Here is a 22,865-nt window from a genome sequence, read left to right as displayed (position 1 = left end):
TTGTAGCCACAGATGTGGATGTGCAGGGTCCAGCACAGGGCTTGGGTGAGGGCGGCACCCCATCCCTTGTCTGAAGACCAAGCAGACAGTACTCAGGACTTGGGAGGGGGTTGGGGGAGGAGGAGTGCATGAAACTGAGAAGAACCTTCTAGCTGCCTGCGCCAGGAGGTACCCGGGAGCTGAAGGAGATGGAGTGCCCCAGAGCAGAAAGCCCCTGCAGGTCTGGATGTTCTAGGCTGGATGAGGGGGCGAGGCAGGCCTGGGGACCTGGAAAGACCAGGCGCAGTACCTGCCTTGCTTCTGAAAATGCTGCTCCAACGTGGAAAAACACTCCCACCATCTTCCTTTGGAGAAAGCCTGTAATATTCCAACACCAAAACCTCTCACTAGAGGTTCCCGTGGAGATGGGTTCCAGATGAAAAGGGAAGGAGGAGGCATGGGCGCTGCCTAACCTCCATTCTCCATTCCTTACCCCTCTCCCACCGGCTTCTGAAGCCGGGGTCAGAAGAAAGGGTTAAAGCCTTAAAAGGGGACCGATTTTGCGGGGCTCTGGGGGTCGGCTGGCACACCCTGAGCGGCCCCGCCCTTCTCTCTAGTGTCCAGAACACTCCCTGCCCTGCCCAGGCCTAACGGCCACAGGGGGAGGGCCCCCCTTTGCTGCAGACCGCCACTCTCCCACACCAATATCGGACCGCCTCCTCCTCCCTCTGCCACCCCTTCTCGCTCCCCACTCAGCCTCTGATTGGCCGAGCCCCCGGGTCCTCCCCGCCCCTCCTCTCCCACCCTTGGTGAAAACTGCGGGTGCCGGGCAGGGTGCAGCAACTGGAGGCGGCGGCGTGTCCAGAGCAGTCTGCGGCGGCGAGGGACCGGAATCCAGGTGGGAACTGGAGCCAGGGCGGGGCCCGGAGCGCCCTCGGCGCCCCTGCAAGCTCTCCAGACCCCAAGCTTCGGAAAACCATCCGAGGGCGCTCAGGGGAGGAGCAGTGCAGGGCCTGGGGAGGGGTCTGCTTCCCAGGCAGGGGCGGGAGCCGGACGCCAAGGCTGCAGGCCAGGGGCCGCAACGCATCTTTCGCCCGCTCGGAGGACGTTTGCCTGGGGCGGGGGCGCTGGAGGAGAACAGGGAGGAAGGGCGCCAAGGACAGTTTTGGGTTCTGCTCGCCACCCACACATCCCCAAGCCCCGCTTGCAAAGACAGGGGCGGGGGGCGACGAAACTCGGGGGAGAGAACCGAGGACCCCAAACTAGAGGGAATCTCTGCCCTCCGACCTCGCGACAGGCTGGGTGCGGGGCATCCAAGGAACGGGAAACCGCAGTGCCGCGGGCGGGGACTGGGAGGAAGGCAGGCAGACGGGGGAGGCGAGAACTGGAAAAGGATGAGAGAGGGGGAAGGGGGACCTCAATTGGGAATGGAGGAGATTGGAATTGGGAGACGGAATAAGGGTGGGGTTAGTCGAACGCGTGCTGAGAGGGAGGGAACGCAAAGCTTCTGCGGGTTCTGAGCTGCGGGGACCCAGGAAACGAAAACAGACTGCGCCTCCCCTACCAGCTGTCTACCCCTCCCTTTGGCTCTCCATCCCCTGCCAGCCCCAGCCCCGTTTCTTCCTTTCTAGTTGCAGCCGACGCTTACCCCTTCCTCTCCTGGATCCCGAGCTCACACTCCTCCTCTGTAACTCAGCGTCCGCTAATCAAAACCAGATGTCAATCCCCCTTTCTTCCCCAGCAGCACCTCCGGGTCCCTCTCGGCAGGGGTCTGGGAAGGAGTTGACTGCGTCCGCGCGCTCCGCAGTACCCCAGCCTCGCCCCTCCCTCCCTACCTCTGGGAGCTGGGCTGAGCGCCTGGGACCCTGGAAGCCGTGAGTCGCTCGCCCTGCGCACCCGGCCGACCCCCCTCCTGTGGCCTCTCCCTGGAGAACTCCTCTGCGGACAGGCTAGGCTACCTGCTCTGTGTCTCCTTGCCAGAATATTGATTCAGCCTAGGCTGCAAAAATAAGACAGGGCAGAGAGCCTAGGTAGGGAGGCTATGGAAGCCAGACTGGAAAACTGCAAGCCCAAGAATTCCTCCTGGAGAGCTGGAGAATTGGAAAGGTCTTGGTTCCAAGGCAGAGAACATATGCACGCATTTGCAATAGGACAGCACTGCCGTTTTCCTCACACCCTTCGCTGTGGGCCAAGTACAATCCTACCTGGGGCCCCACACATACCTGACGTCATCCCTGGCCACACAGTCATCTAAGAGAAAGGAAATTAATGTTTGTGGATCACTTACTTACAGTGCCAAATGTTTGTCATTTTTCTTAATCCCCATCACGGCCCCGTGTATGTATCTAAAGCCCAGTTTCGTTCAGGATCTTTCAGGCATCTGTTATCTGCCAGAAAAGTCTGGCCATCGGGGATTTTCTTCTGAATACGAAATAGGAAGTCTTTGTTTAACAGGTAGAGTGTTTTAGTTTTGCAGGATGTCAAGAGTTCTGGAAATTGGTTGCACCACAATGTAAATGAACTTAACACTTCTGAACTGTACACTTAAAAATGGTTTAGGAGAGGAGTTCCCTGGTGGCCTAGGAGTTAAGAACTAGGCATTGTCACTGCTGTGGCTCAGGTTTGACCCTGGCTGGGGAAATTCTGCATGCCACAGGCACGGCCCCACCAAAAATGGTTATAATAATAAATGTTATGTTCTGCGAATTTTACTAAAAAATAGGAAGTCCCTATCTTCCTGAAGGGAAGAGGAAGTGGTAATTTCAAGACACTTACTCAAAGCCACCCAACTAGTAAGCATTCAGCACAGATACCCACCACCAAAGGGTATGTTCTCCATCCCTCTTGCTTTCTCTGACTGGGAAGAGCCAAGTGTCTGTCACATTCACTGAGAGGTGGGAGGGGAGAGGGCTACAGAGAGGGGCTTGGATGCCCCCCGTGGCCATTATGGCATGTCCCCCAGGGGCCCCCAGGCCTGGCAGTAAATGTGGGCATGCCTGCCCCGCCTCTTGGCTGATTCCCACCCTGTTGCATGCCTAGGTCCAGGACTGAGCTCCCGGCACCATGAACCCTACCATTGGCATCGCTCTCTTGCTAACAGGTACCAGGCGGGCGGCGGGGCTGGAATTCCAAGCACCCTGGCTTCCTTCACCTCAGAGAAGCTAGCTTCTTCCACACAATCTCAGAAGGCAGGGGTGACTAAGGGAGAGAGGGCTCCTTTTCATCCCTAAGTCAGCTGAGCAGCCTAGTTGATCTGACTCCCTGGGATGGTTTTTAGAAACACAAGTCTCTGAGCCTGCCCCATATTGAGCTGGAAATCTCCCATTGGGGACCGGGAAGTTGCATCAACTCCCCGAGGTCTCCTGCCACTGGAACATACTGGTGGGACCCAGGACTGGAGGAGACGAGGGAGATAGGCTGGCGTCTGCCCTGGGGAAGGTGGACTAGCCCTCACGGACCTCTGGGTGGAGAGAGGTACTCAGAGAGCAGACCCCTATGCCCTCCCTAGCCAGGCCCTTCTCTGCTGTCAATGTGGGTGGGGAGCTCCCCTGCTCTGCAGGTCCTCCCCAACTTGGAGGGGGCACTGCTGGTGTCAGTCTTGCAGGTGGCCCGTGGACAGAAGGTGACCAGCCTGACAGCCTGCCTGGTGGACCAGAGCCTTCGTCTAGACTGCCGCCATGAGAATACCACCAACCTGCCCATTCAGTACGAGTTCAGCCTGACCCGCGAGAAAAAGAAGCACGTGCTCTTGGGCACTGTGGGGGTCCCTGAGCACTCCTACCGCTCTCGAACCAACTTCTCCAGCAAGTACGACATCAAGGTCCTCTACTTATCAGGCTTCACTACCAAAGATGAGGGGATCTACGCATGCGAACTCCACCTCTCTGGCCAGACGCCCAGCATCTCCAGCAAGAATATCTCTGTGTTCAGAGGTGAGGCAAGCCCCCGACAAGACTGAGTGAGCTGGGAGAGGTGGGCTGGGGAGGAACGGGCCCGAGAGCACAGTGGCTCCCGACCCTTCCCCTCTCCCCGCACTGCTGCCTGTGCCCGGCGGAAATCATGCCCTCAGCGAGAACAGGGGAAGGGCTAAGGGGACAGGCAGACGGGCGGACGGTGGTGGCGGACACTTCCCCCATGACTGCGGGCAGGTCACTTGGCATCCCTACACCTTCTCGCCACCTGGAAAACGGGATGGCACTAGCTACGTCAGCCATAGTTCTCTGGTGATGATACTTGTTCAAGGGCTCCGGAACTGGCAAATGGGAAAGATGGTTGGTTCTGTTCCACCAGGTTGGCCCTGGTTCCAGCCCAGACGCCATGGGAGGGCACCCTTGCTCTGGGCCTGGGCCTGCCAAGTCCTGGTCCCTCTTCATTCCTGCCCTGCCTCTCCACCCCGTTCTCTCCACAGACAAACTGGTCAAGTGTGGGGGCATAAGCCTGCTAATCCAGAACACCTCGTGGCTGCTGCTGCTTCTGCTCTCGCTGCCCCTCCTGCAGGCCATGGATTTCATCTCCCTGTGACTGATGGGGCCCGTGGAAGATACACGAAGCCACAAGGCCCAGTGCAGAGACCCTACTTCTCTGAGTCAGCTGACACCCTCCCCCCAACCCCTCACACACCTTGGGGAGAACTGGGGACCCCACCGCTCCTAAGGACTCCCAGTGCTGCATGCCATTATCCCCCTCTCCCCCACCGCCACCTCGTACCCTCTCCGCACGCCACTGGCTATTCGTCCTCTTTGTTCCAGAGCTGCTTTCTGTCTGGTTTATTTAGGGCTTGTCCTTCCTTTTCTTTGGAGTTTGTGAAAAGGGAAGCCAGGGTTGGGGGCCTGATGGAGAGTGGGGGGGATGGAAGGGTAGTAGGAGGGAGGGGCACCAGACCCAGGGGGCGGTCATCCTTGCCAGGGAGAGACCTGGACGAGGAGGGGGGCTCTAGCACCTCTTTCAGCAGGAGGGATGGTGCCTGAAGAGCCCCGATGTGAGGGGAGTGCCAAGCGCTTGTGGCCCATCAGGTGAGGAGACAACTCAGCATCTCCGGAAACACTTTCTGCGGCAGAAAAAAGGCAGTCTTCTTACCCCAGCGCACGTGCCTGAGGGGCCCTGGGCCCAGGGCATGGTCCAGTGAAAATGGAGATTCTGCCTGGAAGGCAGTGATGAGGGGCTGGAGAGGCAGGGGGAAGGGGGTCCATCATCCCTCCCCTCCTGAGGAAACTACAAATGGGAGTCCAGCGTCTCAACCAGCAGTTGGGAGGGTGGCGAAGGACAAGCCCCTTCCCAGGCTATCAAAAGTTCCTAAGAGCTTCCAGAACTCTGACCCGGGGGCAGGAAGTCAGGCCAGGTGGAGCCCCAGTGGCGCACAGAGTCTGGCCCAAGTGTTTCTCTGGGAGGCTCTGCCCTCCTCCCCCATCAGTGCCTGAGCCTTCAGACAGCGTTCTGCCCCACAGGCCTGCCTTCTCGGGGTCTGCTGGGGGCCTGAGGGAGGCCATGGGGTGAGACCCATGAGCGGGACATGCTTTTCCCAACACCCAGCTCCCCCACCTGGCGGCTCTGCCCTGTCCTGTGACCGTGTGTAGTGTCACACAGCTTATGGCATCTCATTGAGGAAAAAGAATATTGTACAATAAAACCAAGCCTCTGGAATCTGTCCTCTGTCTGTCTCAGCTTTGCTCCTCTCTCCCCAAGCCCGCCCCCACCCCCTAGCCGGGAGATCCAACCCACCACCTCTTCCTCCCCCCCTTACCTGCTTCAGCAAGGCCTTCCTCTCCGCACCCCCACCCCCACCCCCGGCCCCCAAGGATGGGCCAATGCTTGACAGGCTCTTCAGAACCACCCCAACCCAACACGATAAATGAATGTTCCATCTCTGCTGATTCACCTGGCGGGAACGACCTTACCTGCGCATGTGTGAGTTAAGCCACATGGCGCTGGTTCCAGAATATGCTAATAAGCACGAAGGTGCAGAGTCCATGTTTTCCTCTCAGATCTGGCTGATCTCAGAAATGCCCTGTCAAAAAGAATGTATGTGGATGTATGGCTGTATCACTTTGCTGCACGGCAGAAATTGACAGAACATTGTAAATCAGCTATAATAAAAAAAATGTTTAAAAAGAAAAAGAAACACCCTGTCAGGTTACATCTGCTATTGAGCGGGGCACCGAGAGGAGGCTTGGGAGGCCGTGGGTGGGCAGCGCATCAAGGTGTAAGGACCAGTGTGGCCACATGAAGGACTGTGGGTGCCCATCCCCAGCTCACGCCCCTAAAAGTCACTGAGTGGGAGTTCCCGTCGTGGCGCAGTGGTTAACGAATCCGACTAGGAACCATGAGGTTGAGGGTTCGGTCCCTGTCCCTGCTCAGTGGGTTAACGATCCGGCATTGCCGTGAGCTGTGGTGTAGGTTGCAGACGCGGCTCGGATCCCGCGTTGCTGTGGCTCTGTCGTAGGCCAGTGGCTACAGCTCCGATTCGACCCCTAGCCTGGGAACCTCCATGTGCCGCAGGAGCGGCCCAAAGAAATAGCAAAAAGACAAAAAAAAAAAAAAAAGTCACTGAGTGGAAGGGGAACAGCGCCCCCTGGCATTAGGGGCTAGAACAGCATCACAGGGTGGTTCTAAGTCCCCGTTGCTGGCAGTCAGGCCCACAGCCGAAGGCCTTCCCTGCTTTGCCAGGGAATTGGGGGAAGGAGGGTGGTGACTACGCAGAAGCTGACTCATTTGAAATTTAGCACTGGATAGGATGATTTTTTTTTTCCGGCATTTGCTTAAAGGCCCAGGATCTAAATTCACACCACTGGCTCCCACTCTTCGGACAGCTCCCATCAATGCCTGGGCCTTGCCAGTGGACCCTGTAGTGGCCATGTTCGAAGAAAGCGAGAGAAGCCCTCAGGGAAGAGAGGGAGCTGCTCTTGTCACCAAGCACAGGGGCCCACCCATCCCTGCCTGGGCTGTGGGCCGTTCCACACAGTGCAGCCAACCTGGGGTCCCCAGAGGTGGAGGAACCCCCCGACACAGACCCCTCATGTTCTGCCCTGCTTGCAGCCAGAAAATGAAGAGAGTCCTTGTACAGGAAGGGGATTCAAATGCCTCTCTCAGGGACTAAGAGAAGGGTTTTCTGGAAGGAACTGGGAAGCCAGGTGTAAAGCCCGAACTGAGACCCTGGACCCTGTGTGAGGACTTCCGTATGGTCTTTGTTACCCTGGTGCTGTTTCCCTGAATCAGAGTTTCGAGCCCACCCGCAGTGGCCTGAGGAGTCAGCACTGCCCTTGGCAGCCAGGCTCAGGAGGGGAGAGCCACAGTGAGTGGCATTAGCTTAAGAAGCCACGGAGGCCATTGGAAGCTCAGGGACTGTGGAGGAAGGTAGGACTGAGGGAACAGGCCTGGGCCCGAGAAGAGGCTGTACAACTTAAAGTCAGGGTTGTCTGGGGTTCCCACTGTGGCACAATGGGATCAGCAGCATCTTGGGAGCACTGGGATGCAGGTTCAATCCCCAACTCAGCACAGTGGGTTAAGGATCTGGCATTGCCGCAGCTGCGACTTCAGTCTCGACTATGGATCAGATCTGATCCTTGGACCGGGAACTCCATACACCTCAGAGCAGCCAAAAAAGAAAAAATAAATCAAAATTAAAAAATAAAGTCAGGGCTTGTCTCACAACACAGGGTGACCCAGAAAGACTGCAGGCCAGGACTGCTGCCATAGGCTTTCAGAGGCCACGACCAGTTCCTTTCTGGTCAGGTCAGGAGAGATTGTGGGGGCAGTGGGACTTATGCAGTGACTTGGCTAAGTACAAAGAGGGCTGGGGAGGAGTTCCCGTTGTGACGCAGGAGAAACGAATCTGACTAGGAACCATGAGGTTGAGGGTTTGATCCCTGGCCTCGCTCAGTGAGTTAAGGATCCAGCGTTGCTATGAGCTGTGGTGTAGGTCGCAAATGCAGCTCAGATCCTGCATTGTTGTGGCTGTGGGGCAGGCTGGCAGCTACAGCTCTGATTAGACCCCTAGCCTGGGAAACTCCATATGCCGCAAGTGCGGCCCTAAAAAAAAAAAAGAGGGCTAAGAGGGCTGGGGGCTAAGAGGGCTGGGGCCTGCCTTAGTTCCTGCATACTTGCCCAGATCCCACCCCATCAACTCCCTCCCCACTCCTCCTCACCCCTCTCCCATGACCTCCTTGGCCATCTAGGTCCCTGCCTAAGGGCATGGAATTCTCACTCAATAGCAACAGAAAGCCCCTCTCCACACCCCCATTTCTGATTCCACTGAGACAGAGAAGTATCTGCAATGTGAGGATCCCCCGCCCCCAACATCAAGGGGCTCCCTCAGGAAGGGCAAGGTCACCATAGGGAGGCACAGGGACAAGCAATAAATATACAGCATCCAGGGGACCCGTGACACACATCCTCCAGCAGCCCAGCATGACTTCGCCCAGCATGACGCCCCTCTCCTCTCTGTTCATCGCCTCCATGTCGTGGTGGGCAGGTTTGTCTTTACATGTGACAGAAGCAAGTCCCAGGTTAGGAATAAACCATTTCCTTATCCACCACTGAGGAATCAGAGGGGCTGGGGTCCTTCCAGAGATCTCAGAATTCTGGCAAAGTGTGAGGGTTGTCAACTCCCTCCTAAGCCGGAGGCCTTCAGGACGAGGGTGGGACTGCCTTCCTGCCCAGGGCTCTCAGGCACTGAATGTCCCCCTCCACCCTTCAGGGAGGATCAATAGTGTCCTGTCTTTGCCTGGCAAAGGGAAGACCTCAGGGCAGGGAAGCTACAGAGTTGGGCACATATTGAGAATTCCCCAGTGGCTCAGCAGCTTAAGGATCAGGCATTATCAATGCGTGACTCGGGTCACTGCTGTGGCATGGATTTGATCCCTGGTACGCAGGTACAGCCAAAAAAAAAGAAGTGTGCATGGGCTGTAGACGCCAGCGTGGCACCTACGGGACAGTTCCGTGGAGGCCAAGTGTGGCTTCCACACCGGAAGTGACCTTTGATGGCTGGAGTTCCCAGCAGCAGAGGCGAAAGAATGGCTGGGCACAGTCAGTGGAGGCCACCTGCCCAGTCTGTGGGAAAGCAGCTTCCTGAATTCAGTGGGAACCCAGGCTGGATGACCCTCAACACTTCACCCTTCAGTGCCTCACTTCTCTGATTTCTAGAATGAGACAGTAGGTAGCACTGAAATCATTTGTTCGTACAATAAACATTACACACTGGGCCATGCTAAGAGGTAGATGACACAGCGCCTGGCTGAAGGAATCCACAGCCAAGTAAGAAGTGAGGAATTGAGTTCAGTGCAGTGATAAGTGTCAGGAGGTAGGGAAGCTGCGGCAGATAGTACTTGGGGGTTTCTCAACATGCATTCTCCTCTCCTTTCTCAGTAAGAGGACAGGCAAATTAGAACTAGAGTACGTGGTCCAGAATAAAGATTTTTCCCAGGTCCCTTGCAACGAGATGTGCACATGTAGCTAAATTCTGTCCAATGGAACATTAGCACAAAATAATTTCTATTAAGTGCTTTTAAAGGGAGAATGCATGCCTTTCAACCCCTTTCACCTTCATGCTGGCTGGAATGTGAAGCTGATGGCTGGAACTGGAGCAGCCATCTTGGACAACGAGATAGAAACTGCCTGTGACAAATGACACAGCACGAAGACAGCAGCCTGGTTCCCTAACCATGGAAGAGCTGTCAGAGCAGCCATGGAAGACCGTGTTAGGAGTTTCCTGCACTCACAAGTGAATTAAATGTACCTTAAAAGAAGCTGTTATTTAACACGACTGGACTTGAGATGGAATTCCCGTTGTGGCTCATTGGAAACAAATCTGACTAGTATCCATGAGGACCCAGGTTCGATCCCTGGCCTCACTCAATGGGATAAGGGTCCAGCATTGCAGTGAGCTGTGGTGTAGGTGGCTGACGCAGCTCGGACCTGGTGTTGCTATGGCTGTGGTACAGGCCAGCGGCTACAGCTCTGATTCAACCCCTAGTCTGGGAACCTCCATATGTCACAGGTGCGGCCCTAAAAAGATAAAAAGCCAAAATAAAAATAAATATAAATAAAATAAATAAAAGTGGTTAAGGTAGTAAATTTGGGGTGGGGCCGCAACCTCAGCAGGTGGAAGTTTCCAGGCCAGTGGTCAAAGTTGCACCACACCTATAATCAGAGCCACAGCAGTGACAACGCCCAATCCGTGACTGCTGAGCCATGATGGAACTCCTAAGATGTAAATTTTACGTGTATTTTTTACCACAATAAAAAAAATAAAAAGCCAAAAGTCAAATTCAGAGAGCCAGAAAGTCGAATGGTGGTTGCCAGGGGCTGGGGAGAAGGGGAATGGGGAGTTATTATTTAATGGGTACAGAGTTTCAGTTTTGCAAGATGAAAAGCGTTCTAGAGATGGAAGATGGGGAGGTGGCACAACAGTGCGAGTGTATTTAATGCCACCCAACTCTTCTGGACATTTTATCACAGGTTTTTTTGAGAAAAGGAAACAGCCAAAGCACGAAGGAACTTTTTGGTGTGCTTACATGAGCACTTATATTAGTCAAAATTCATCAAACTGTACGTTAAAACAGGTGAATTTCATGAAATGGAAATTTTACTTCAATAAAGTGCCATGAGAATACATATGTAGGGCCCCTTGCCGGGCTAAAGGGCTTTCCAAAGGAGTCATGATAGGCCTTAGCACAAAAAACAGGAGCTATTTTTTTTTTAAGGGCGGCACCTGCAACATATGGAATTTCCCAGGCCAGGGACTAAATCCTGGCCACAGCTACAGCAACGCCAGATCCTTTAACCCACTGCTCCAGGCCAGGGATCGAACCTGTGACTCTGCAGTCACCCAAGGCACCACAGTCACATTTTCAACTCACTGCACCACAGCAGGAACTCCACAGACTCCCGTATTTTGTAAGCTGATACAAAGATAGAAGTATCATTTTATTTCTTTTATATCCTGAAAGACTTGGGAAGGGGGAGCAGAAACCACTGGGGGTTCAATCCGAGGGCAAGTCTCAGTCCCTCTCTCTGGTAACTCACAACTACTGGCTGATACAACAGCCCTCAGAGCACATGGGCTTCCCTATCAGGGTCCCTGACTCATATCCATCCAAGCATTTACTAAGCGTGCATCCCAGGCCAGGAAGGGTAATTATCTATGCAGCGCAGTGGGAACAGAGCAGTGAGCGGTATAGACAAATTCCTTCCCCATAAAAGAGGAGAAGGACAAGAAGCAAGTAACCTAAGAAGTAAATCGGATTATTGCAGACAGGGATTGTTCACACCTGAGAGGTGATAAGAAGATAGGCCACTTTAGTTGGAATGATCAGGACAAGACTGAGGAGGGAGCTCTTGAGCCTGGATGGGAAGGAGGAGAAAAGGCCAGATTTCCAAAGAGCTGCAGAAGCACAACCAGGTGGAGGGCACAGAAAGGGCTCAAGGTGCCCAGGCAAGGAGGGTACAAGATGTCACCGAAGAAGCAGGTGTGAGCCAGGTCCCATAGGGCCTGGGAGGTCATGATGAAGAGCTTGAATTTTATTCTAAGGGAAACAGGGAAATGATAAAGGATTTGATCTAGTAATGTTTTTAAAGATCCCTCTTGCTGCTTTGTGGAAAATGGACAGGAAGAGAATAAAAGCAGAAGCACAAAATCAGGAGGCTATTGCTGTAGTCCTAAAACAGATGGTGGCAGTTTGGACAAAACTTGTATGGCAAAAACAGAGAGAAGTGGTGACTTTGAGATACATTCAGAGTTAAAACAGGGAAGACTGATGAATCTGAGTAAGGGCTGTGGATTTTGCCAATATCAATTTCCAGGTGTCTTCTGTTTGTTTTTTTTTTTTGGGGGGGGGGGGGTGTTTTGTGTGGCTGGCATGCAGAAGTTCCCAGGCCAGGGATCAAACCTGCACCACAGCAATGACAATGCTAGACCCCTAACCACTAGGCCACCAGGGAACTTACTCCAGTTTTGATATTGTACTAAGGTTATATAGATGTTACCATTGGGGCAAACTGGATGAAGGGTATGCAGGACCTCAACATACTTTTTTTTTTTTGGCTTCTCCTGCAGCATATCGAAGTTTCCAGGACAGGGATCAAATCCAAGCCACAGCTGCAACCTAGGCTGCAATTGTAGCAACGCCAGATCCTTTAACTCACTGAACCTCGACGGGAACTCCTTTTCATTCTATTTTTGTAACTTTCTGTTCATCTTTAATTACTTTAAAATAAGGGTTTGGGGAGTCCCCATCGCGGCACAGTGGAAACAAATCCAACTAGGAACCATGAGGTTGCAGGTTCGATCCCTGGCCTTGCTCAGTGGGTTAAGGATCCGGCGTTGCCATGAGCTATGGTGTAGATTGCAGACACAGCTCGAATCTGGCATTGCTGTGGCTGTGGTATAGGCCGGCAGCTGTAGCTCTGCTTTAACCCCTAGCCTGGGAACCTCCATAGGCCTTGGGTGCAGCCCTAAAAAACAAAAAAATAAAATAAAATAAGGGTTTGTTTTGTTTTGTTTTTTAATTCTCAACAACCAAAAAAAAAGACATAAATATTAACTCCAGAAGCTCCAGAGGGACGAAAAAAAGAATTCTAATCATACAGCACATTACATGCCTTAGATGTGAAATATTTATAGAGTCATAATAATATAATATAAACACCAAATAGTGATTTTAACCAAAAATTGTGCTAAAGCGATATTGAAGGCTGAGAGAAGGCTAAGTATATGTGTTTGGTGGGGAGGAAATGGGCATATAAGAGAGCTAAACTTCACTTTCCATTGGTGAAAGTCAATGAATAATTGAAAAATCAAGAAATAGCTATCTTGGCGTTCTCATTGTGATTCAGTGGGTTAAGAACCCAACTAGTATCCATGAGGATTGGGGTTCAATCCCTGGCCTTGCTCAATCGGTGGGATAGGATCGGCATTGCCACAAGCTGCAGTGTACATCTCATACAGCTCGGATCTGGTGTTGCTGTGGTTGTGGCATAGGCTGTACAGCTCCAATTCAACCCCTAGCCTAGGAACTTCCAAATACCTTGGGTAGGACCCTAAAAAAAAAGACAAAAAACATACATATATACACACACACATATATATATACATTTGTGTGTGTATATATATATACACACACACATATATATGTGTGTGTATGTATACCCATATATATGTATATTGTATGTACACATATGTGTGTGTATGTATGTGTGTATATATATACACACAAATATACATATATATATATGATGTGTGTGTGTGTATATGTGTATATATACATTCTTTTTCTCACATTATCCTCCATCGTGTTCCACCACAAATGATTAGATATAGTTCCCTGGGCCATATAGCAGAATCTCATTGCATATCCACTCCGAATGCAATAGTTTGCAGCTACTAACCCCAAACTCCCAGTACATCCAACTCCCTCCCCTCCCCCTTGGCAACAACAAGTCTGTTCTCCATGTCCGTGAGTTTGGTTTTTTTCTGTAGATAGGTTCATGCGTGCCATATATTGGATCTCAGATATGTGATATCATGTGGTATTTGTCTTTCTCTTTCTGACGTACCTCTCTTTGTATGAGAGTCTCTAGTTCCATCGTGTTGCTACAAATGGCATTGTTTTGTTCTTTTTTATGGATGAGTCAAAAGTTTTGAAAAAGAGCGATCAACTAGGTCAACTTCGGTGAAACAGTTGGGTAAGAAGAGGACCAAGTTGTTGACGACTAGAGTAGCTAGTCTCAAAGACGGCCTCCGAAATAAAATATGCCTGTGTAATCCTGTCCCCTTGTACCTGGCATGGCTCTGGGTCTTACTCATAATCAATAGCATATGGTAGAAGTCATGCATGACTTCCGAAGCTAGGTCACAAGAAGCCTTACAGTTTCCACCTCATTTTCCAAGAACGCTCACTCATAGGACACACCTTCTTGGAACCCAGATATCAGTCTGAAAGCCCAATCCACATAGTGGCCACATGTAGGCACTCCAATTACCAGCCCCAGCGAAGCTCCCAGCCAACAGCCACCATCAACTGCCACCATGTCAGTGCACCATCTTGGACATCCAGCTCAGCCTAGCACTGGGATGACTGTGACCTCATGAGAAAGAAATGCCAAGTGAGACGTTCCCAGCCAAGCCCATCAACTGCAGCAGCATGAGACACATTCATAAGTGTTTAAAGCCGCTAGATGTTGGAGTGGTTTGTGATGCTGCAATAGTGACTTTAACAAGAACAGTTCAATGGAGTGGTGGTAAGAGAAGCCAGTTGGGGAGTTCCCATCGTGGCACAGTGGTTAACGAATCCGACTAGGAACCATGAGGTTGCGGGTTCCATCCCTGCCCTTGCTCAGTGGGTTAAGGATCTGGCAATGCTGTGAGCTGTGGTGTAGGTCGCAGATGCGGCTCGGATCCCGTGTTGCTGTGGCTCTGGCGCAGGTTGGCAGCTACAGTTCCGAGTAGACCCCTAGCCTAGGAACCTCCATATGCCTCAGGTGCGGCCCTAGAAAAGGCAAAAAGACAAAAAAAAAAAAAAGAGAGAAGCCAGTTGGGAGTGGGTGAGTGAAAGTGAATGGGAGGGGGTAGACCTCTTTGTCATGAAGCTGAGCTATGACTGGTGTGGGAGTTAGAGTCAAGGGGAGTTGTTTATTTTTAAGATGGGAGATACTAGAGCATGGTTGTAATGTTGATGGTGATTATTCTGGAGACAGGGAAAGACTAATGAACAAGGAGGAGAAGAAAGAGAAGAAGCAGAGTCTTCGGGAAGGCAGGAAAGGAGGGGCCTAGAGCAAGGAGTAAAGCCAAAGAGGATCGGTATGGACCAGGGGAGATTCGTGAACTCGAAGGTAGGAAGTTCAGGGGTTTTCACACAAGTAGCAAGGACATCAGCTGAATAAGAGGGTGACGAGATGGAGGGCAGATAAGACAGGTTTGAAAAATGTAGATAATATAAAATAGTCATAAAAAAAAGTGGGAGTTCGGGAGTTCCCATCATGGCGCAGTGGTTAGCGAATCCGACTAGGAACCATGAGGTTGCGGGTTCGGTCCCTGCCCTTGCTCAGTGGGTTAACGATCCGGCGTTGCCGTGAGCTGTGGTGTAGGTTGCAGACGCGGCTTGGATCCCGCGTTGCTGTGGCTCTGGCGTAGGCCAGTGGCTGCAGCTCCAATTGGACCCCTAGCCTGGGAACCTCCATATGCCACGGGAGTGGCCCAAAGAAATAGCAAAAAGACAAAAAAAAAAAAAAAGTGGGAGTTTGACATCTTACAATAACCTATAATGGAAAAAAATACATATGTACGTAATGTGTAACTGAATCAGTTTGCTGTATAGCTGAAACTAACACAATATTGTAAATCAACTACACTTCAATAAAAAAATTTGTTTTTAATTTTAAGACCCATAAGAAATCCAGACTGGTTAAAAAAAAAAAAAAAAAAAAAAGCGGGAGTGGTAGCGGAATTCTAAAAAGAGCCTCCCAAGTTTCTACAGCCCTTACTCCTGGAATCTGTGAATAAGATGAGATGTCGCCCCAAGGTTGTGTTACATTAAAGGGCAGCATTGATCTGAAAAGAGAAGATCGTCTGGGTAGGCCTGATCCAATCATGTGAAGCCTGAAGAGCAGAGACCTTTCTCTAAGAGGGAGACGGAAAGAGATCTGAAGCACAGGGTGATTCAACAGGCCACCACAGGCCATGTGAGAAGGACTGCTGGCAGCCTCTAGGAAAGGAGAGCAGCCCAGCTAGCAGGCAGCAAGAAAACAGGGACCACACCTACGGCTGTAAGAACTGGATTCTGCCAACAACCTAAGTGAGGTTGGAAGTGAATTCTTGCCCCGAGCCCCCAGATAAGAGGCAGCCTGGCCAACACCTTGATTTTGGCCTTGTAAGATCCTCACCAGAGAATCAGCGGAGCCCACCAGAACTTCTGACCTTCCAAGTGAGATAAAAAAAGGGTGTTTTAAGCCATTAGATTCCTGATAATGTGTGATTCCTGATAATGTGTTAAATGCACAGTACCAGAAAACTAATACGTTGGGAAAATAAACATCCTGGGGAAACATAATAGAAATGCTGGACGGTGCTGAGGTGACCCACCGACGTCTGTGGCCATGAACATAAAGGAGACTTAATTGGGTCACTCACCTGCCAGGGTGCAGGCATACCAAGGAAGGGAAGATGGCCTCAGAGAGGGCCCAGGTTTTTCCAGGCAAGAGCAGCAGAGGGCAGGAGGGGCAAAGGAATGGAGGAAGTTAGCAAAGGGGTGACTCAAATGAGCCTTAACTGGGTCAGGATGGGAAGCTGTCAGAGGGCGGGTAGATCACCTGTAGAGAGAAAGAGGAGATAAAGAAGGTCAAAAGCTGACAGGCCAGAAGGTTGGCCTGTTGAAATCAGGGAGGATGGTGGAGTTCCCGTCGTGGCGCAGTGGTTAACGAATCCGACGAGGAACCATGAGGTTGAGGGTTCCCTGCCCTTGCTCAGTGGGTTAAGGATCTGGTGTTGCCATGAGCTGTGGTGTAGGTTGCAGACACAGCTCGGATCCAGCGTTGCTGTGGCTCTGGCGTAGGCCAGTGGCTACAGCTCAGATTAGACCCCTAGCCTGGTGAACCTCCATATGTCGTGGGAGCGGCCCTAGAAAAAAGCAAAAAAAGACAAAAAAAAGGAAAGAAAGAAATCAGGGAGGATGATGAAAGAGAAGGAGTGGAAAGGCAGACAAGGAGCCAGGTATGAGACGGGTGACATAGAGCCAGCACGGGACAGTAGTGAGGTGACAGGGTGACCAGATGCCAGGAGTCCTGGCAGGGGTGCTTGAAGGAGGGAGGAAGGGAGGAAGGATATTTACCCCACCTGCGGTGGACTGAATTGTGCCCCCCTCTTCCAAAAGATACTTACAAGCCCTAACCCCTGCCATCTATGAATGTGACCTTATTTGGAAATAGGGTCTTTGTAGATAAACTAAGTCTGCGTGAAGTCACAGGATTAGAGCCTGGCATTCTCATAAGACAAAGAAAATCTGAACCCCAAGAAATAGGAGATACAGAGGGAAGACAGCCACGTGAACACGGAGGCTGAGACTGGCATGGTGCTGCCCCAGGCCAGGGATCACCTAGGGCCACCAGAAGCTGGAGGAGGCGGGGAAGGATGCTCCCCTAGAGGCTTCAGAGGGGGCATGGCCCCGGCAACACCTTGATTTTGGATTTCCGGCCTCAAGAAGTGTGAGAAAACAAATTTCTGTTGCTTTAGGCCACCCAGTCATGGCTGTACGTCGCAGTAGCTCTAGGAAACCCACACCCCAGCTCCTGCCCCTGAGGTGTGTGAGGGTCAGAGTGAAAGCGGACTCCACTGAAGGGGGCTTCAGGGGGAATGGTGTCCTCTGGGGACAGTGAGTTTCATTGAAGGCCAGAGTGGAAGAGAACCTCCAGAGAGAAAGCTGAGGACGAAGCAGAGCCTGCCCATCCCAGAGCCGGGTCCCGGCACGAGAGGTGGGGGCGAAGGGTGGGGAATTAGCTCAGGCGAGGAGCTGCAACAGGAGAGATGTGCTGATAATCTATTTATTAGTTGGACTCTCTGGATCTCAGGGGACAGAGCCAAATGGCAAGGATTGGCAGGATGCCGTCACTGAGGGGCCGGTGGGCAATCAGTTCACTGTTGGCCCAATGCTCACGCCCACCATCCTGGGTCCCTGGTGAGTCCCCTGCAGGAGGGGCCAGCTCTCAGGGAACCTGAGCCCTGGCACATTCAGGACACTGCCCCCTCCTGCCACAGGGCCTTCGGAGGCAGCTCCACCCCTCCCACAGGTGACACAGCCCCTTGGAGCCTCCGTGTCCTCTGGATGATGACAGCCAGCATCGGTATCACAGCTCTGGGCTCAGGCATCCAGGAAAGCTTTATGGTTTTCGGCCATTTGACCCGAGCTGTCCAATATGGTAGCCACTAGCCACAGGTGGGTATTTAGATGTAAACAAATTACATTCCAGTAAATTAAAATTTCAGCTCCTCAGTCCCACCGGCCACATTTCAAGTGTTCTTTAGCATGTGTGGCTAGTGGTGTTCCATCCTCACAGAGAATTCTATTGGACAGAGCTGGACTAGACTGCGGGCAGGAACCACAGCTGGCTGAACTGCTGCCCTTAAGAGCAGAGCTGGTCCAGAGTTCCCATTGTGGCTCAGCAGTGACGAATCTGACCAGTATCCATGAGGATGCAGGTTCGATCCCTGGCCCTGTTCAGTGGGTTAAGGATCCAGCATTGCTGTGAGCTGTGGTGTAGGTCACAGATGTGGCTCAGATCCTGAGTTGCTGTGGTTGTGGCGTAGGCCAGCAGCTGTAGCTCCGATTCAACCCTTAGCCTGGGAATTTCCATATGCCTTGGGTATGGCCCTAAAAACCAAAACAGAAAAAAGAAAAAAATTGGAACTGGTCCACAGCAGGTGAACTCTTGAAGGGGGGCAGGGCAAGGAAAGAATAGCCCTCAGAGGGACACGGCTCAGCCTTGCTCCCTGAGGTGAAGGTCAGCTCCAGGGATGCTCTGAGCACACCAACATCTCAAAGCCCAGGACGCAGTGTCATGAGACCCAGAAAGGACAAAGCTTCTCTTTACTGTGAGTCCAAGGCCTACCTCACTCCCTGTCTCAGCACCAATGACAGCAGAAAGTCCACTTCCTCCAGAGGCACACCAGCACCCCCTCCCTACCCAACCACAAGGCTGTGGTACACCTCTAACCCTCAGAGGCCACTCACACCGGGATTCGGTCCATCCCAAAGCCAGCTGTGGGACAAGAGTAGGTCTGCATGGAGTTCCTGTTGTGGTGCAGGAACCATGAGGTTGCAGGTTCAATCCCTGGCCTCGATCAGTAGGTTAAGGATCTAGCATTTCTGTGAGCTGTGGTGTAGGTTGCAGATACAGCTCGGATCTGGCATTGCTGTGGCTGTGGTGTAGGCCAGCAGCTGTAGCTCCGACTAGACCCTTAGCCTGAGAACCTCCATATGCTTCGGGTATGGCTCTAAAAAGCAAAAAAAAAAAAAAAAGAGTAGGTCTACAGGGCATCCACAGTCCACCCCACCCCTTCTCACTTTCCTTCACCCACCTGGTCCCTCTTGCGCCTCAGCTCCTGTAAACACCTGCTGGGCCCAGACCCAGCCAGAGCACCTGAGACTCAGAGCAAAGAGATACTTTCTCCCTACTGCCTTCTAAGAAACAAGAAGGAGAGAAAATAATTCCCATCCACCAGATCTAACATTCCTCTCAGCTCAGTGGTGGATACTTGATTTACATCTAAGAAACTAAAAGCTAAAAGCAAAAATAAACCAATGGGACCTAATCAAACTAACAAGGTTTTGCACAGCAAAGGAAAGCAAAAAGAAAACAAAAAGACAACAGAATGGGAGAAAATACTTTCAAATGATGCAACGGACAAGGGCTTAATCTCTAAAATATAAAAAAAGCTTCTACAACTCAACAGCAAAAAAGCCAACAACCCAATTGAAAAATGGGCAAAAGACCTGAACAGACATTTCTCCAAGGAAGATACACATATGGCCAACAAGCCCATGAAAAAATGCTCAACGTCCCTGATTATTAGAGAAATGTTAATCAAAACTACCATTAGATACCACCTCACACCAGTCAGAATGGCCATCATTAATAAGTCCACAAATAACAAATGCTGGAGGGGGTGTGGAGAAAAGGGAACCCTCCTGCACTGTTGGTGGGAATGTAAGCTGGAACAGCCACTATGGAGAACAGTATGGAGGTACCTTAGAAATATACATAGAACTACTGTATGACCCAGCAATCCCACTCTTGGGCATATATCCAGACAAAACTCTCCTTAAAAAAGATACATGCACCCACATGCTCATTGCAGCACTATTCACAATGGCCAAGACATGGAAACAACCCAAATGTCCATTGACAGATGACTGGATTAGGAAGATGTGTTATATCTACACAATGGAATACTACTCAGCCATTAAAAAGAACAAAGTAATGCCATTTGCAGCAACATGGATGGAACTAGAGACTCTCATACCGAGTGAAGTAAGCCAGAAAGAGAAAGACAAATACCATATGATATCATTTATATCTGGAATCTAATATATGACACAAATGAACCTTTCCACAGAAAAGAAACTCATGGACTCGGAGCACAGACTTGTGGTTTCCAAGAGGGAGGGAGAGGGACTGGGGTGGATTGGGAGCTTGGGGTTAATAGATGCAAACTATTGCCTTTGGAATGGATTTGCAATGAGATCCTGCTGTGTAGCACTGGGAACTATGTCTAGTCACCTATGATTGAGCATGATAAAATAAGAAAAAAGAATGTATACATGTATGTGTAACTGGGTCACCATGCTGTACAGTAGAAAAAAAAATGTATTGGGGAAATAACAATTTAAAAAGAAAGAGAGAGAGAGGGAAGGAAGGAAGGAAGGAAGGAAGGAAGGAAGGAAGGAAGGAAGGAAGGAAGGAAGGAAGGAAGGGAACTAAAAGCCCCGCTTTGGAATGATTTTTCCGAAGCAAAGCATGAGTCAGCCGCCAAGGTGAACTGAAGTCTCTCCCTCCCTAGAGGCTAAAAACTTGCAACTTTTAAAGGATGGTTTTTCCTGCTTCTCTTTACTAAAGTGTCAAAATCACAGGATCCAATCTTGGGCTAGCACCCTTTATAGAGGGTTCCCCAGAGTCAGCCAGAAGACCAGTGGGGGCCATAGTAACCAGCATCCCATGCCAGCAGAAGGTACCTGGTATGAGAACCCCTCACTGAATCTATCTGCATCCAAAAGAACTGGATTTACCACCCTCTTGTTGAAACTGCTGGGAAATCCTAAAAAGGTGAAATTACCCAGGGGTGATAAATAGAAATACAATACACGTACTCCTGCTAACTTCAGATCTGTAAGATGTTATTGATATTTCCTTTACTGCACATGCCAAATGTTCTTGTTGATTTTAGTGAAGATAAAATATTGATCAGGCATTTAACAGGGGTCACTCAGTCTCCTAATCTTATTTTTTATCAAAGGTCTTCAACTGTAAAACCTCCTACTGTTCCAGCAACTTGATCCTCAGGGTTGGGGAGGAAAATTGCCAAACCAGAAGAAATATAAGAATGACACTCCGAACTAAGACAGAAGCAATGGCGACAGAGAGAAGGGACCCTGAGGGGAATAAAAGAAAGAGAACCAAAGCGGCTCTGACTAGCATCCAGTGGGTTAAGGATCTGGTGTTGCTGTGAGCTGTGGTGTAGGTCGCAGATGCAGCAGCTCAAATCCCACATTGCTATGGCTGTGGTGTAGGCTGGCAGCTACAGCTCCAATTCAACCCCTAGCCTGGGAACCTCCATATGACGAGGGTGCGGCCCTAAAAAGACAAAAAAAAAAAGTTTCAGGCCTCACAGCTGGTAATCAGAGAAATCAGAAGTTATCCCAGGAACTCTACAATCTGCACGTATAACAACCACTGTGCTTTAAGCTACACAAAAGCACCAGAGGAGAAGGAGATGGAGGTTGGGGGGAAGAAAAGCATTACCACAAAATCTGAAGGAGGAGAGGACTGCAAGGAGGAAATGGGTGCAGGTATGGAGTTTGTAAGAGGTCAAGTAATTGACTAGGACTAGAAAGGCCCATTGGACTGAACAGACGGCAGATGGTGCTGACTGGGTGAGGGAGGTTTCCTGATGTCTGGGGGGTAGGAGACTTCCGACAGGGAGGTGGGGAGACACAGGACGTACAACTCCTCCAAGAAAACTATCAAAAGGAGAAAGCAAAAACCTAAGTTCAAGATTTTCATTTGTTTAAGGGGAAGAACTGGGAGACATACGTCAAAGGGAAAGTTGGTAGAAAAGGTAAGATTTTTGTTTTGTTTTGTTTCTTTTTTTGTCTTTGTAGACACTTTAGTTCAATAGAAGTCCTAGCTCCTCCTCAAGGGATATACATAACAATCTGATGTAAATCTTTTTAAGTTCTGCTAGAACTAAGCCCCACCCACCCACCCAGATGGAGGATGGTAACTATGTAACTACCAGCTGAGACCCTGGTCTGAAACTAAGGAATGATGTTGACCTTTGCTGACCCTCATTGACTTCAGTCAACTAAAGCTTAGACTCTGGCAACCTTTGCCTCAATTCCATTGTGAATTCTCTTTGGCTCAAGGCCCTTCATGAATATGCATGCACCCTTAGCTTTAAACTTCCCCAATTTTGCTGTTCCAGGATACACTGCTTGGGGAAAGACACCGCCGCGCACGCGCGCGTGCGCGCGCGCGCGCGCGCACACACACACACACACACACGCACACGCACACGCACACACCCTGTCCCGGTGTTCTTCTTACTTGCTACAAGTAATAAATTTTACCTTCTTCCAATCTTTGGCTTGGTTGTGTCTTTCAGCTTGAAGCCCACCAAGAGGTGAACCCAGTTTTCAGGTAACACTAAGGAACAATTAAAGAGTTGAAATCCAGAAGGGATTTGTCCTGGACAAGAAGCGGGACACTCCTTTCACTGCTCTTGGAGCAGAGGGAACACTGGATTTGGATATATTTGTAGGAAGAACTTTAAGTGTTTTCCTCCTGATTGCTTCTAGTTTCTCTGGGAAAGAGAAGACAAGAAGGGACTTCAGAGTGATGATGGGCAGAAATACCAGCCTTGCATAAGAACAAGAGAAGCAGCTAAGGGCACGGAAGGATTGATGATGGTCCAGGTGAAATTGAAAACCTGGACTTGCCGCGGCACCAATCTACATGGCTGTGCGGTTTTCTTCACCACCGCGGTGTAAGTAGAGAAAGGTTATACACAAAGAAAAGGAGCGGCAAAAATTCAAATTTCCTTTCGGCTTTTTCTGAAAAGACAAAAGAGAATCCTTCCATTGACTCAGTGCCTCCGTTCACCCAGTCAAGGGGTCATCACTAATCAG

The 22,865-nt window shown here is 50.7% G+C and overlaps 1 protein-coding gene across 2 annotated transcripts; it reads left to right on the top strand.

Annotated features, from left to right (window-relative positions):
• The first annotated feature begins 769 nt into the window (after positions 1 to 769).
• THY1 (Thy-1 cell surface antigen) lies at positions 770 to 5,623 on the top strand. Of its 2 annotated transcripts, none has more exons than XM_047753078.1 (4): positions 770 to 877; positions 3,019 to 3,079; positions 3,576 to 3,911; positions 4,388 to 5,623. In XM_047753078.1, the coding sequence occupies exons 2-4, from the start codon at positions 3,043 to 3,045 to the stop codon at positions 4,498 to 4,500; spliced, it is 486 nt and encodes a 161-aa protein (XP_047609034.1). In that variant the 5' UTR covers positions 770 to 877; positions 3,019 to 3,042; the 3' UTR covers positions 4,501 to 5,623. The 2 variants fall into 2 exon arrangements, with proteins under 2 accessions (XP_047609034.1, XP_047609035.1); XM_047753079.1 differs by lacking the exon at positions 770 to 877 and adding an exon at positions 1,473 to 2,433 and having other exon boundaries at positions 4,388 to 4,728.
• Positions 5,624 to 22,865: the final 17,242 nt, after the last annotated feature.

Source organism: Phacochoerus africanus, chromosome 11, assembly GCF_016906955.1.
Source record: "Phacochoerus africanus isolate WHEZ1 chromosome 11, ROS_Pafr_v1, whole genome shotgun sequence".
Lineage (NCBI taxonomy): Eukaryota > Metazoa > Chordata > Mammalia > Artiodactyla > Suidae > Phacochoerus > Phacochoerus africanus.
The sequence above is the reverse complement of the archived record's forward strand: the minus strand, read 5'-3'. Positions and strand labels throughout refer to the sequence as shown.

Excerpts from the sequence above, each read along its gene's own strand:
- THY1 (XM_047753078.1), top strand. The coding sequence starts at position 3,043 with ATGAACCCTACCATTGGCATCGCTCTCTTGCTAACAG. Across the intron at positions 3,080-3,575 it reads CATCGCTCTCTTGCTAACAG|TCTTGCAGGTGGCCCGTGGA; the intron begins GTACCAGGCGGG and ends TGCTGGTGTCAG. Across the intron at positions 3,912-4,387 it reads GAATATCTCTGTGTTCAGAG|ACAAACTGGTCAAGTGTGGG; the intron begins GTGAGGCAAGCC and ends TTCTCTCCACAG.